The sequence below is a fragment of the Pollicipes pollicipes genome, unplaced genomic scaffold (assembly GCF_011947565.3).
Source record: "Pollicipes pollicipes isolate AB1234 unplaced genomic scaffold, Ppol_2.1 Scaffold_2555;HRSCAF=2994_pilon_pilon_pilon, whole genome shotgun sequence".
Classification (NCBI taxonomy): Eukaryota; Metazoa; Arthropoda; class Thecostraca; order Pollicipedomorpha; family Pollicipedidae; genus Pollicipes; species Pollicipes pollicipes.
In genome coordinates this window covers 4885510-4901156 of record NW_023596136.1, presented here as the reverse complement: position 1 = coordinate 4901156, position 15647 = coordinate 4885510, and the positions used below count along the sequence as shown (strand labels likewise).

Below are 15647 nucleotides of genomic sequence, written 5' to 3'. Positions count from 1 at the left end.
CCCCGGCGGGTATGTAGGGAGCTTATGTGGGCCAAGGGCGCTCCGCCCAAGCCGCCGCGCAGTTCCCCGGGCTAACTCGATCAATAACTGATGACGCATGGCAGTCGGCAGCTACCATTTCCCCTCGTTGCGTGCACACTAAGTCGATACCGCAGTGTTGACACCGACGTTTATCCTCTGACGCGGGGATATTAGGGCATACATGCGTCTGACACACCCAAATGATAAAATGGAAGCAAGCATATCGCCGCGTTTATAATGTCGCGGTGGAACAAGCGCCACACTTAGTGGATTGCTTGCGCCTCGTTTGGGTTCGTCTGTGAACGTATATGGTGATACGTTTTGCGAGTGCATCCGAGTGCATGCGAGTGCATTTCATCAATTTTCGGGCCTGCCTGTCTATTTGTCTTGTTAGCCAGCCTGTCTGTCCGCGGGTAATGCAACCACAGACAAGCAAATTCCGTCTCATAATCCTAGGGCAAGTGCAGAGGCGTTGGGGGACTTCCGGTGATGTGATGTGATGGTGATGTAACGATGACGTGAGGATGTGTATTTGACGTGGAACTGCCGCGTGGGGGCGTCGGACTGCCAACCAACCAAGCGCAGCCCCCAAGGTGGGCTGTGTGGGATTTGTATCGCACATGCACCGCCAGTCTCCGGCTCTCAGTCACCACGGACCAATAGTTATTACCCGATGGGGGGGGGGGGGGGGGCGCACCCAGCCTCAGTCGGGGACGTGGGTTCGAATTAGAGCCCACAGACTCGCAACCCGCGAACTCAAAATACCCAAAGGGCGTTCAGCATGCATCGCTGACTACATTCCGAGTCCTTGAGGGTATTCTGCAGCTATTTGCCCTTACTTAGAGGGTTTTCTACAGCTATTTACCCTTGCTTAGACCACCGCAAACTATTTCGCAAACGTAAACACACGAATGATGGATATACATGGGACAAGGCTACATTTTACGCATCAAGGTATTCGAAATAAGTGCATGATATATCACTTAACAGAAAGCTTTCGAAAACAAGGTTAGAGAAAGCAAGCCTATACATGAGAAAATATGTTTCGTTTCCGCATTTCCTTGCCGACTGATCCAGCAAGGACGAATGCGGCCCTTCTGCCCGCAGCGGTCGGCCACCGCCCCTCCAAGAGCCCCTCGCCATCCCTTCTCTCCCCCCTCCCCTAACGTCGGGTGCGTGGCACGGTCTAAGGCGGCGCGCAGGGGTTGGGTATGGACATTAGCCCTGTGTACATACAAAATTTAAAACGATGCAAGATTAGCACCAGAAGGTTCCTTTCTAAAGCGACTGCTTCAAATTTGTGTGGTTTGAACTGGAATTGCGATAATGAAGATCATTCGGTACAGTTCACGGCACTGCCCGTCTTAAGGCCTATACCCTTCTAGTTTCTGAGCTACGCGCCCGCAAAGGTGCAGGCTATTTCGGGGAGACTTTTGCGAGGTCACCCAGGCATTCACAACGCCATGATGACGTCATTCAAACCCTTCCATTCTATTTGCCATGCGGCAATCTAGGTCGCATGACAAAAAAATATAATGTATAATTGCTGAAAATATATAATTGCTGAGTCGTTCATATCTGGCGTTTGTGAGCACGATTTCCAGATATAACAAACGCAAAATGGGCTTCAATCAATGTTGTGCAAGGTAACATGACGTAATCAAACAGTGACGGATTGAGGAGCATATTTCTTAAACAGAGAAATTATGTTGTCTAGATCAACCTTTCCCGATTAAAAATATACCAATGATTATAAGTGAATCTATTTCGTCATATCTTATGCTTGCTTCAATGTCTTCAAACAAGAAACACTTCCTTTATAAATTTATCCGCCTAGTCTGAGAACAAATACGACGCTCTTGCGTCAAAAATACAAAAAGATGTCAGTATCACCACCTGCATAAGCGTCAGCCAATTCTGTCTCGCAGATCGGTGATGCTAGCACAAACACAAGCTTACATGAATGCGTCTTAGCAGCAAGACTAGAAAGCATGTGTCCGAACCAGACATATGCCTGGTTCCCAGTTTTGGTTCCTGGTTCCAGTTGGTTCCCGCGGCAAAGGGAGACGCTGGATCGTGGCTCCCACTGGTTCTTTCGACCCCCTTCGCAAAGCCATTCGGATGTCAGCCGTTAAAGTTCAAGATTCCTGGATTTATTATTTTTATGCGGGTAACTATTCCTCCTGTGCGCGGGACTACAAAACTAGGCGTTCTGCACATGTGCGTACATGCGGCGCATTTATTCCCTCCAGATCATGGTGGGTTCTGCCATTTGGAGGCTAACGACTAGAGCATGAGTGCAAGTAAGCGGCATAAAACCACGAGTTAATATGCGAGAACACTACGAGAAAGGACCCAAACACGTGCACACAACGATATTTGAGAGCTGGAAGACCCGCCTCGCCCATTACCACGACACCTCTCCAGAAGCTCAACTCCTCCGATTAACGACTTCACACCATCAGTTTGGCAGCTCCTCCACGCCATACATATGTTCCATGACGCTCATGGAACACTCCAATAAAATGATGACGCATTGAGAAGCATAACTATTACAAGTGAAATTGTGTAGTCTCGAGCAGTCTCTTGCATTTAGCCGCATACCAATAGTTAACGGCCTGCTCCCAGAAGTATCAACGCACGTATCTCTCCATTCTCCAGGGTTTTCTACGAGCAATAATGCCATTACTACTGTCTTATATAGCTGATGCTTGTACCAATATCTTCAAAAGGGAACGTTCCCTCTTGAAGGGAATGTTCCAAGCTCACTTATAACCATTGGTATTTTTTAAAACGAAGGGAGTGTTCGAGACAACACAGTTGCTCTGTTTCGTGAATATGTTCTTCAAAAGTTATTGTTTGATTGTGTCATCGTACTTTGCAGAGCATTGACTGAGAGCCAATTAATGGCCGTTATATCTGGAAATCGTGTTCTCCAGATACGCCCGATAGGAACGTCTCGACCATTATATTTGTGTCGGCCTTGATCGCAGCATGCCTTATGGAATCATAGGATTTGAATGGCGTTATTATGATGCCATGAATGCCGCGGCGCCCTCAAAATATTCTACCAGACATACTCTCCCCATTTTCCTGGGCGTGCAGCTCAGGAACTGGAGGGGTTTAGGTCTTAACAAGGGCAGAGCTGTGAACTGCATCAAAAGTTCTTCTAGATGGCTATTTCATTTCACAACTTCATAGAAATGTGGAACACTCCATTTAAGGACTGCCCGGGCGCGCAACGTACGACTACCAGGGGAGTACAGGGAGATCATGTGCAGAGCACAGGGGCGGGGTTAGGACGTGGAAGTTTTCCCCGTCCCGAAACTGTGGCGTTAAGTGCCCAGCAGATGATGTCAGAGAGAGCAGCTATATCTTACATCGGGAAAAACAGAGCATTATCATTATGACGTTACATGGAGACAACAGATGCACCTATTTGATTAATCACAAGAAGCCTCTTGAACGATGTTGGAAACGAGAGACATCATCCATATGCCCCGTTTGTCGGTTCTATTTACGAATACCGAATACTTTGACACGTCCCACTTGTCCCACTTGTCGGTTCTATCTACAAATACTGAAAACTTTGGCACGACATACACCACAAAACATCCAAGGCGTCAAGCCCGTACGTTTCAGCCTTCGCAAGGCCGGCGTCCTTGCCGACAGATCCGTGGGCAGCGGCTGACCTTGTTGAGGGCCAGCAGACTTCTGAGCCTGTTGACCTCCGCGCGCAGCTCCATCACCACCCGTGAGCCGGGCTCCTCGTTCACCACCGGCCGGTTCACGATGGCTCTGGCTCGGTCGGCGAAGCGCAGCGTGCTGAGAGTGTCACTGTAGCACGTGCTGGCTGGTGACACGGCTGAAACGGCGGCAGCTCATCACGTCCTCCGAGGCAGCTTCAGCAAGGCGTCAACCATCAACCTGTTTAACCCGCAGCCGTTAGGGGGTAATCTGAGCGAGGTCTATTGGAACAGCTCCCAACTGGTCCGCGCACGCCCATGTATTTTCAGCCCCTGTCACGTGACCATCTTCTAATGCTTGGGGGGAATTTTGAGCAGCATGTTTTGAGAAATGTTTTGTTATGTTTTGCGGGTCATGCCGTTGGCATATCACGTTACTAAACTGCCAGCTTTAACTGCCAGTTTTGTTTCTGCGGCCGCATGGGTGGGCACGGTTAGTTACTCCGCTATCTCGTTGCGTAACGGAACTACTTTCTGAGTGAATGAATACGCCGACACGATACTTAAAAGAAATTCACTTACTGAGCAGCTTCCGCTGCTTTTATCATCCGTATCTCGCCAAAATATAGCCCGCTTTTTCGCGCCTCCGGTACTTTTAATTATCTAGCGCGGGCGTGAAGGAAGAATGACGCCTACCAGGGTCGAACAGGTAGCTCCGTGGCATGCTTTGTGCATCCAACTTATATTAATTCCGAATAGTTCTGCAAACTTTTGAAATTTGACGATATTCACGAAACAGCATGCTAGTAATTCAAGTCCATGTGATGAACGAAACTGGTATCGCTCGTGGCTCATCGAGCGTGTCCCGAAACGCGAAAAGGGCTGTTTTCGATGTAGAATGACGTGGCCTGACACATACGTGGAAGAGTATATGTACATTTTCGAATGCATTGGTGGGATGTACGTATATATGAAAGTAAAATTGGACCTGCACAACCTCATCAACAGACATGTCATTGACTGGAAGGACAGAGTGGACAGAGGCTGCCGACCGAAGGACAGAGTGGATAGAGGCTGCCGACCGAAGGACAGGGTGGATAAAGGTTGCCGACCGAAGAACAGAGGGGATAAAGGCTGCCGACCGAAGGACAGAATGGATAAAGGCTGCCGACCGAAGGACAGAATGGATAAAGGCTGCCGACCGAAGGACAGAGTGGATAAAGGCTGCCGACTGAACGGGTCTCCAGAGAAACCTCAAGAAGCATCTGGCCTTAGGAAAATAGGGTGAGCTTTGCTAACTTTGCTACCTAATTTTAAACTTTGTTAACTAACTAACAACTTTAGCTACATGTTTGGAAGTTGATATCGGCAAGAAAAACCCTGAATCTCTTTTGGGGGTGATGAGCTGGGAATAATAACGTTGAAAATAATCTACTTTCAGCATACCCGGAAGTGCTGGTTCAACGACGTTTTCAAAAAACCAGTTGTCATGCGCAGACCATTTGATATTTTAAAACGATGCTCATGTTTCGCAGTTATTCTAACCCGTATTTCGCAACTACTCCGACATTGTATTCTAAAAAGTCGATCAACACCACACCAGTATTTCTTTCACTGTGGAACACATTGTACAAGATGCATTGATTTCATCCCTAGAAAGATAGCACGATAATTTTTGGTCATTGCACAAATATAAATTGCGCGGCATTGCGCGATCAGATGGAAGGAGTCAGGGCCCACACAAAAAGCGCTGCTTAGAGCGAGCTCGGGTCCCAGAAATCCATCCATTTGAAAGGTTCAGATTTAAAAGTGAACACGTCTTTGTGAAACTACCGTTTATTCAAGGTGGCCCACAAAAAAATCCATCCATGTTTTATTAACGGTGACACCGGTATTCCTTGCACAACCGAGACTTCAGTGACATTCAAATGGCTATTCAATGGCAAAGCGTGATAAAAAACATAAGTCACTGATATTACACTCTTCAAATCACGACTGCACGGAAATGTCTCTTTGAGGACGAGAACGAGTATTTTGTCGACACCACCTCAGAGCACAGCATCGCTACCGCCCTGATGCCCCACTACTTTGATGCCCTACCACCCCTCTCCCCCCCGCGATCGCTACCACCCTGATGCCCCACTACTTTGATGCCCTACCACCCCTCCCCCCCCCCGCGATCGCTACCACCCTGATGCCCCACTACTTTGATGCCTACCACCCCTCTCCCCCCCCCGCGATTCGCTACCACCCTGATGCCCCACTACTTTGATGCCCTACCACCCCTCTCCCCCCCCCCGCGATCGCTACCACCCTGATGCCCCACTACTTTGATGCCCTACCACCCTTCTCCCCCCCCCCCGCGATCGCTTACCACCCTGATGCCCACTACTTTGATGCCCTACCACCACCTCTCCCCCCCCCCGCGATCGCTACCACCCTGGATGCCCCACTACTTTGATGCCCTACCACCCCTCTCCCACCCCCCGCGATCGCTACCACCCTGATGCCCCACTACTTTGATGCCCTACCACCCCTCTCCCCCCCCGCGATCGCTTACCACCCTGATGCCCCACTACTTTGATGCCCTACCACCCCTCTCCCCCCCCCCGCGATTCGCTTACCACCTTGATGCCCCACTACTTTGATGCCCTACCACCCCTCTCCCCCCCCGCGATCGCTACCACCCTGATGCCCCACTACTTTGATGCCCTACCACCCCTCCCCCCCCCGCGATCGCTACCACCCTGATGCCCCACTACTTTGATGCCCTACCACCCCCTCTCCCCCCCCCGCGATCGCTACCACCCTGATGCCCCACTACTTTGATGCCCTACCACCCCTCTCCCCCCCCCGCGATCGCTACCACCCTGATGCCCCACTACTTTGATGCCCTACCACCCCTCTCCCCCCCCGCGATCGCTAACCACCCTGATGCCCCACTACTTTGATGCCCTACCACCCCTCTCCCCCCCCGCGATCGCTACCACCCTGATGCCCCACTACTTTGATGCCCTACCACCCCTCTCCCCCCCCCCCGCGATCGCTACCACCCTGATGCCCCACTACTTTGATGCCCTACCACCCCTCTCCCCCCCCCCCTGCGATCGCTACCACCCTGTTGTCCCGGGTCCCCCATGGCCGACCCTGGGGTGACTGCACGGGATCAATCGGGACGAGGAGGGACTTCATTAAGGCCGGGCGACATTGCGCGCTGCTACAAAAACACTTGCCACTGTTGAGGGAAACAACACTCGGAACAGATTAGTACGTACATCACCACGGTCTTTTGACGCATTGGCATAATATCGATAGCTCGTGTCGCTGTAAATACTAATTCTGCACAGAGAACCAACCTCTAAATCGCACGTGTGAGGGATATTGATCAGGCAGTTTTACGATAGCTAAGGGCCCCTTCCGTCACAGCCCGGGGTACCTAGCAGCTGCTGTTCTGGTGATACGGAGACACGGAACCCCTGATTGATCCGGAAGGCCTCAGAAGACGACATAATACACTGAGAGGGATGCATCATGTCCTGATGCAGATATGACGACCCTGAGGCCCTCTGAACTGGACATCCGGCACAAAGTCAACACAGGAGCTGGCACTGATGCATGAGCATCCCTCACCAGGACAGGGATTCCCATAATTTGGCTTTCCGGCCGTCGATTGAAACGGTGCAGAGGGCCCCTCGTTCGGTGATGGAGCCTCTGACGGTTACATGTCGCTGGTTCATTGTTAATGCGAATCCACGCACCGTCATTTCTCACGTCTCTTTCCAATGGAAATTGGGATTTGGCCAGTGCAAAGGACCTTTTGACATACTTTATACAAAGCCCGAACACACTGAGGGGGACAATGGGCTTCCTGCTCCCCGATCCAGCCCGGTTTAGACCCCGCCTTTGTTTGATATCTAAGCTTCATCGCACCAAAACTGTTTGAAAGATAATCGTTTAAACACGAGATGAAACTGCATTTGAACACTGTTATGAAAACAAAATTTTTCAAAGCTGTGGAGATTGCCATCACAAATTGTAATTCCTTCAGCACGGAAGCGGCTACAGAAGTTATTATACGACAATATGATGCAAAGCACCTATATACAAAATGTTTTATGATGCGCGATGAAGAAGAGGTGGGCAAAATTTAGAATCGCATCTATTGGCACCCTGAAATTACTGAAAAAATGCGATGACAAAAACAGTCACACCACGTGAATGTAATTCACCGAAACCGGACGAAAACAGCAGTCGTACCTGGGATATTAAGAACATTGCATTGCATTACATATGCTACGATCCATTTTCGGTTTCCACCTGTCGCTTACAGCGTGCCTTCTATTCATAGGTTTCAGGCACGTGAAAATCCAATTACTTCCTAATCCTGCAATAAACTCTGGGCACGAAGGCAATGTATGTGGTGGGACAGCATATATCGCCGAACGTTTTTATAGCTCAAGCAGCATTTGCATCAATATAACACTACCAATGTGAGGAGGGTGATTCAGTAGACTGATAATTCGGGTCCCATAGTTAAAACCTGTATTGTATGTACGAGGAATGTATTTTTCCTGCAAGAAGATTGCTACATCAAATAGTGATGAATTGCTAGTGCAATATAAAAACTAGGTGGCCCCGGTCCCGTTCTATCTGACAATAGAGGCGACACGTCTTCCGCCCGACATTTGTATTGCACCGCCCCTGGCATTGTTATTGCATCAGCTGTTGCTGAATTCACTGCAGCTCTCTCAAATTTTCAGCTTGCGAATTTATAAATGATCTGCAAGTGGCTTTGTTTCTTCGCCTCGGAACCCTGTCGTCTTACGCGTGACAGTCCATTTCCGACACTATTTATCATTATGCGAGACCAGCATTTCAAGGACCAACGTCATTTGGTTCCTTTACATCTTGGATTAAGACAAGGAGCCCCTAAAGGCTGAACAATGTTGTCAAATCATCGATATTCACAATACTAGTGTTTGACTGCACATTTTGCGGCAGGAAATGACGTCACAGTTCCACCGACTTACAACCTGAAAGGCGGCGGACTGCGGCCTGGCGGACACTGGCCAAACCGTCTCTAGCTTTAAAAGCCCATGGCATTACGGCAGCCTTTTTTACGGGAGCTCTTATTTACCTGTTATCTTGTGAAAAACCTAACAACATACGCAGACTTGCCTAACAAATGACAGAGTTGGCACACTAATACAAATATAACAATGCCACATAAACAAGATACCAGTATGATCGGTAATTGCACCAAAACCCCACCGTCGTGTCTTTTTATCATCTTGCGGCCTTATCCATACCGGTTTCGGTACTGGGCCGTTCTGGGATGTTACAGCAATAGTGCCGATTAACTCACTGAGACCCGATTGACTCGCTGGGTTCGCCATATCAGGTCGCCACCTACCTGTACAAAAGTCATTGTTACTTCTGACCCCGGCCATCATGTCGACGTGCTCGACTGCCTTAACCACCTCTGTTGCGACATGTTTCGGGTATAGAAGACTGGAGGTGGCTGGCACTATGGTGCAGCATCTTCACTCAACACACGGCCTGGTGCCAGTTGAATGTCCTTCCGTCGCGTGGGGGTTAATCTGAGCCCTGACATCTCAGAAACTGAGAGAGCTAAAGACACCAAATTCACAGGGTATACTGACCTGTACATGAACTCACTTGTGTCAAAATTTATGGTTCCTAAATCATAACATTTGGGTCAAATAGGGTCAAACAGGGTAAAACTCTGCAACACCTGTTCTAAGCAAAAGGTCACAGATTGCCATTTAAGGTCAGTGACCTCAATTAAAATTTATAGGGTCACGGTGACCAAAATCAAAATAAAAGGAGTGCTTTAAGCTTTGTGTTTGAATAAACGTTAAAGGCCAGGCATTATGCTCCTAAAAGGGAATGCTCCGCATCTGAAGATATTGAAGCAAGCATCTGAAATCATGCAAAAGCTAAATTATAACTGTTGTTGTACTTCAAGCGGAAAAGACTGCTAAAATTCTCGTTACATCTAGAAATCGCGTTCACGAACGCCAGGCATCAATCAATCGACAATTCTATTTTTCTTGGCCTTGATCGCCGCGTGGACAACGGAATGACAGAGTTTGAATGACGCTTTTATGGCATCATGGACGCCCAGACGACCTTGAAAAAGTCTCCTCAAGACGGTCGGCACGTCTTTGCGGGCGTGCAGCTCGGAAACTGGAACGGTGGAAATCGCGCAGGGCTGTGAAATGCATTGAAGAATCTTCAATACGGTTACCTCAGTTTAAAATCCCATGCATGTGTGGAGCATTCCCTTTAAGAAGTTGACTTGCACTCCCATACTTCCACATTTGTATGACGGTGTGAAATGAAATAACCATCAGCCATCTTGAAGATCATTTGGTGCAATTCACAGCCCTGCCCTTCTTAGGACCTAAACCCTTCTCGTTCCTCACCTAAACGCTCGCAAAGATATACATACTATTTCAAAGTCACCCAGGCATACATGACGCCACAATTACGTCATTCAAATCCTGTCATCTCATTATCCATGTGGTGATCAAAGCCAAGCAGAATATACTTGTCAAGTCGTCTATGCCTGGTGTTCATGGGTATGATTTCCAGATATAACGGCCGTCAAATGTCTCTCATCGTTGCCAAACGTGCAATGACGCAATCCAGCCATCACGACCCTAGAAGCATTTTAAAAAATCTTCTACAGCAGCCTTTTAAACTTAGGTCTCTTGAACACCTTTTGGTGCGGTTCTCCGCCATACCCTTCTTAAGACCTAAGCCCATCTAGTTTCTTAGCTACACGCCCGTGAACATGGGAAGAGGACTTTGGGAGGAGTATTTCAAGGTCATCTCGACAATTCTGACATCATTATAACGCCATCACGTAAGCCATGCGACCATCAAGGCCGAGAAAAATATAATGGTCGTGTCGTTTATATGTGGCGTTCGTGAGCACGATTTCCAGACATAACGGCCACCAACCAGCTCTCAATCAATGTTGTGCATGGTATAATGCTGTAACCAAACCATGACATTCTAGGAGCATATTCACTGAATCGAAAAATTGTGTTGCCTGGAGCACTCTTTTCCACTTGAAAATATGCCAATAGTTACACGCAACCTTATTTCATCATGCCTGACATTTGCTTCAATATCTTCAAAGTTGAAACGTTCCCTTAAAAACCGTTATTTGCTGAGCTTGACGCCTGCGAAATTCTGTATAATATGTCAAAGTCATCAAGGCATGCACGATGGCACAGAAACGTTGTGCGAATGCTGCCACTCCGTCGGCCATGTTGTGCTCAAGGTCAAGAAAAATGTGATCATCGACTCGTTGGTGTATGGCATAAGTCAGTACGATTTCTGGCATCAGCGGACTTAAGTTGGTCCTCAAGCAATGCAACGCGTTCCGGGCAAACCTCGGGCATGAATCACATTTTGTACTACATAACACGGGAATTTGGGCAGTGGTACGAGTTTTAACCAAATTAAGACTGGGCGCCATAACCAAGCATGCGAACACAGGTAACGTATTCAAATTCACCGACAAATATGCAAAAACGCCACGAGAAAGGGCTAGAACACGGTATTCGGTATATACCCAACGGTATTCGGGTTTGGTAAACACGTTCCAACCAACTCCACCACCTCTCGGCAAGTTGAAGTACTACAAGTACGTTACCCACCCGTTATGGCCACTCTGCCACGGCCTGTCTGACAGCGGCTCTGACGGCATAAAGATGCACCACGACGCAATAAAACAATGACGTGTTAGGGAACACATTTAATAATACTGAAATTATATTGTCTAGAACGCTCTTTGACGCTTAAAAGCTAACCAATAGCTGTAAGTGAGGTTATTTTCTCGTATATCATGCTTGCCTCAATATCTTTAAATGTAGAACATTTCCTGCAAGCGTTATTTTGCTTTCCTGAAACCAGCTGTACCAGACATTGTCACCTGGACACCGCGAAGGTCGCAAGGTACAGAGCTTAGCTTCCTTCGACGCTGCGTGGCCCCCTTGGTGACCGGCGACCATTCTATCGTTGCAGTGGATTTTCCTACCGGAACAAGATCTTGACTCTCACAGAGCACCAGTTTGGGACATACTGGCGTCAGTTGTCGGTGACGTTAACACTCTGGCTTTTGACACTCGTTTTCTCCGCATCGAAGACTCGTGGTATTTCATCCGCCAACTGCCATGCACCACATGCGCACTATTTCCGGACCACCGGCCGCCACTTGACGCAGGCCAGCTCGGTCCGGCAGTCACCTACTTGAGACCATCACCGTCTTGGAGTTGCCGCCGAGAGAGTCCTTCAGCAGCCAGGTGAGCACCGAGCCGCGGTACGAGACGAATGTGCGGCGGCGGCGCCCGTCCCCAGTCCGCTCTGCCCCGCTCGGCGTCGGACAGCTGCTCTCGCCTGCGGGATACCATCGCCGGTCGTCATCTGACAGGCGCTGCCCGTTCGCACCGGGGTCTGGACCCCGTGTGTGCATCTAGAGCATTCTACCTTTAATGACAGCGAGTGACAAATAACAAAATCCTATCCATGATTCTCATCAGAATATGTCAAAAACTTACCTCTGTAACACGATTTTGCTCACGACAGGAGAAGTCTCCACAATCTAAAACCTCCAAATATCTAGACAAAAGGTCTCTAGTATCCGCGACAGTCACTAGGACGAAAACAGACTCGGAATCCTTTAACGCCATCTGTTCCGTCGGAAATAAACTATGCATAGCAGCCGCAACGAGATTCGATACTTCTTTCAAAAAAACGCATTCAGCGCCTCACTAGCCACCCGTCGCGTGAGATAGTTCTGGGATCACAAGGAGGTCCCACGCTCTGTGATGGTTTAGCGGCCCATCGGACGAAGTCGAACTCGCTTCTCATTGGTTGATTATCGCGTCATTTCCGTAGCATATGATGAGGATCCGTTTCCGTTGGAAGTGGTACATAAGGCGCACTGTTTGTTGTCATGCATGCGAATACGCTCTATGGACCTGACGACGTAGGGATGCTGTGGTTATGCACGTGGACAATGTGGTGTGGTGTGCGTGTTGGCGAGTGAAAGTTACTGGAACATATCAAATGTTGACTGACAAGATTTACCTTTCTCTGACTCGCGAGAAAGACTGGCACGAGCCGGGTCACCACCAGTCTAGCCATCGCGCAAGCAGTTAGAATTCTACTACAATCTCGTGTGCTGATTTCCACTGTGTAACTTTCGTCTCAATACAGTCACAAAATTGTGGCCTGCGACATTTTTGACAAGGTACTTTTCTTTAACGCGTTTGGGGCCCGATAGCGTTTTTTTCCTAAACAAACGAATGATGCGCTACTAGACACCGTTGAACGGCAGCGACGTTAAGGAGCGTCTGCATCTCTCAGTCGTGTTTGCGAACTCTCGTGACCTCGTAATATAAAACTGCATGAGCGAGGATCATCCCACAGTACTAACAAGATGCTTTTTATCTCGAATCGATAGTGCTGAGCTAGCTTTTAGGTATGATAATTACAGAAAATTTGGTTCTAAAACTATCGCCTTTTTAACACACACGCAGGCGCCACCCGGACGCTGCTGCGAGGTACCGGGTTGGCGAGCCCCTTGGCACCAACGGCTCAGACACGTAAAACGTTGGCACAGGAGGCAAGAATGAAAGGATCGGTGTGCCGTCTGTGGCTTCCCACTCGTGTATCGCGCTCTCCATCCACCCGCCCCGCGTTCAACAATTAATTGCTAATTGGACGTTGACATGATGCTCAGACTGCCACCCCTCCACTCGGCCTTTCAGGGCTGCTTCTGACAGGTAGCAGTGGGATGTTTCGGATTACCTGCTGCCTGAACCGCCAAGCAGCCATCTAGACTGCCCGCAAAAACTGTGTGTGTCACTTTTGTTGTCTCGATATCGCGTATGGGGCAGCCCGTCACGCGCAGTCTGACTTACCCACCTTAATTACTCCAGTCGTTAACGACTGCTACGTACTAAAGGCAAAACACATGGGCGGTTGGCGGGAAGCTGGAGCGGGAACCAGGTACACCTGTGCCACGGAAACTTTCTTCGCTGAGGTCAGGTTCCATATGAAGGATATAATCAAACATCAGACCAGATCAAACATTGCTCCGTTTGGTTGTTCATATCGCTACCGTAATAAATAGCCAAATTTACCCTGTTAATACTTTTTCATCACCGAACTAAAAACTTTGGAAATAGGGCGTCCAATCCTTGCGTATATGCGGGGCAGATGTGCATGAAATGTCACACCATGGATCTTTTGCTGTTGTACATATACACGCCTGTACACTTATACATTGTGTGGGAATTGAGCTAAACGATAACGTGCATTGTGCTGAGGAGAATCTACTAAGCTGCGATAAACTCCTCTGATTCTGAAGACATCATAGCAAGTAAATTATAGGAATATAATAAAGATGTGTCGTTTCCCCGATAAACTAGCCTACAAATTGGTGCCACGCCATGGTGCCGATCGCAAAACGCCAGGGAGGAGCCAAGCTGGTCGTGGACATAACAACCATCAATAGGTTCGTTGGAGAGAGCTGCCTACCCCGTCAGACCGACCCATGACGCAGTGGCGTCCATCGACGGAGACGCGCGGTGGCTGACCACCCTGGACGCTGCCATGGGCTACTTCCAGGTCTTGATCGCGCGAGCCGCAGGATCTCACCTGCTTCATCACTCCTTGCGGCCGCATGAAGTTCCTCAGGGTTCTCATGGGCATGATCTCGTCAGGAGACGAGTACAACCGCCATCGCTCTCGGCGACATCCCGATGACGACAAGACCGTAGACGACCTGCTGGTCCAAGACGCGATCTACCGTGCCCATCTCTCTCATGCGGTCACCATCCTCAGATGCTGCCGGGAGAGATATCATGATCGACCCGCGAAAGTTCCAGTTCGCTCGGCAGTCGCTGGACTGCTGCGGCTGTCGGATCGCGGACCAGGACTACACGATCGACGGCGTCAAGCCTCGGGCGATCTCAGACCGCGTCCAGAGAACTTGGCTGACTTGAGGTCGTCCCTTGGGCTCTCTTATCAGCTGGCTGACTGCTCAGCGGATGTCAGCACGGCCCAGCCCCTCCGAGACCTGCTGAAGCAGTCCACTGATGGGCCGTGCAACATGAGGCGGCCTTTAAGGACTTTAAAGCGCTATCCGTAAGTGCTGCTTGCGATACCCGTTCTGGCGTTCTTTAATGCGCGGCTGCCCACCATGCTCCAGACGGACTCTACACGAACTCGCGGTCTGGATATCGCCCTGCAGCAGAGCCACGGAAGTACGCGGTGTTTCGTCCAGTGTGGCTCCCGCTTCCTAAGCGACACCAAGTCACGCTATGCGGTGGTGGAGCTGGAATGCCTGGCCTGCCTGTGAGCCGATCGCAAGTGCCATATATTTTTGGCCGGCCTGCCACACTTCGACCTCGTCGTAGATCACCGACCGCCCGTCCCGATCCTGAATTCGATGAGGCTGTCTGCGATCAACATCTTTCGTCATCAACGGTGCGAGAGAAGATGCTGAACTACAGCTTCACTGCCGTGTGGCAGAAGGGCAATTCGCACTGCATCTCGCACGTCCTGTCACGCTCTCCCGTCTGCGACCCAGCCCCGGGAGATGAGGCTTCGTGGAGGTAACGGACGCACTGCACGACGCCATGTTCACTGCTCTGTGCGCGACCTCTAAAGATGGCGCTCGGATCGCGCCGCTTCAAGACCGGACTCTCGACTCACGCCGAGCAGCCGCCGCCCGAAATCCCAAGCACTGAGCCTGCCGTGAGCCATCAGGCGGGATTCCTCGGAAGCGGCGCGAAGTACAACTAGCTCTGCTGCCCTACTGGGAGTCCGTACTATTCTGGATGTTGACGGCGGCCTCGTCGTCTACGGGGTGCGGGTCGTGATTCCGGCTAGTCT

General features: G+C 49.7%; 1 protein-coding gene across 1 annotated transcript in view; it reads right to left on the bottom strand.

The window, feature by feature from the left end:
- LOC119107604 (uncharacterized) overlaps positions 1-12021 on the bottom strand; it is a 37243-nt gene extending 25222 nt beyond the window's left edge. The window contains exons 1-2 of the mRNA XM_037231108.1: positions 11994-12021; positions 3714-3886 (exon numbers count right to left, since the gene is read on the bottom strand). Of these exons, the coding sequence (XP_037087003.1) occupies positions 3714-3886; positions 11994-12003 (183 nt within the window). The 5' untranslated portion in view covers positions 12004-12021. The remainder of the gene's footprint in view (positions 1-3713; positions 3887-11993) is intronic.
- Between the last annotated feature and the right edge of the window lie 3626 nt (positions 12022-15647).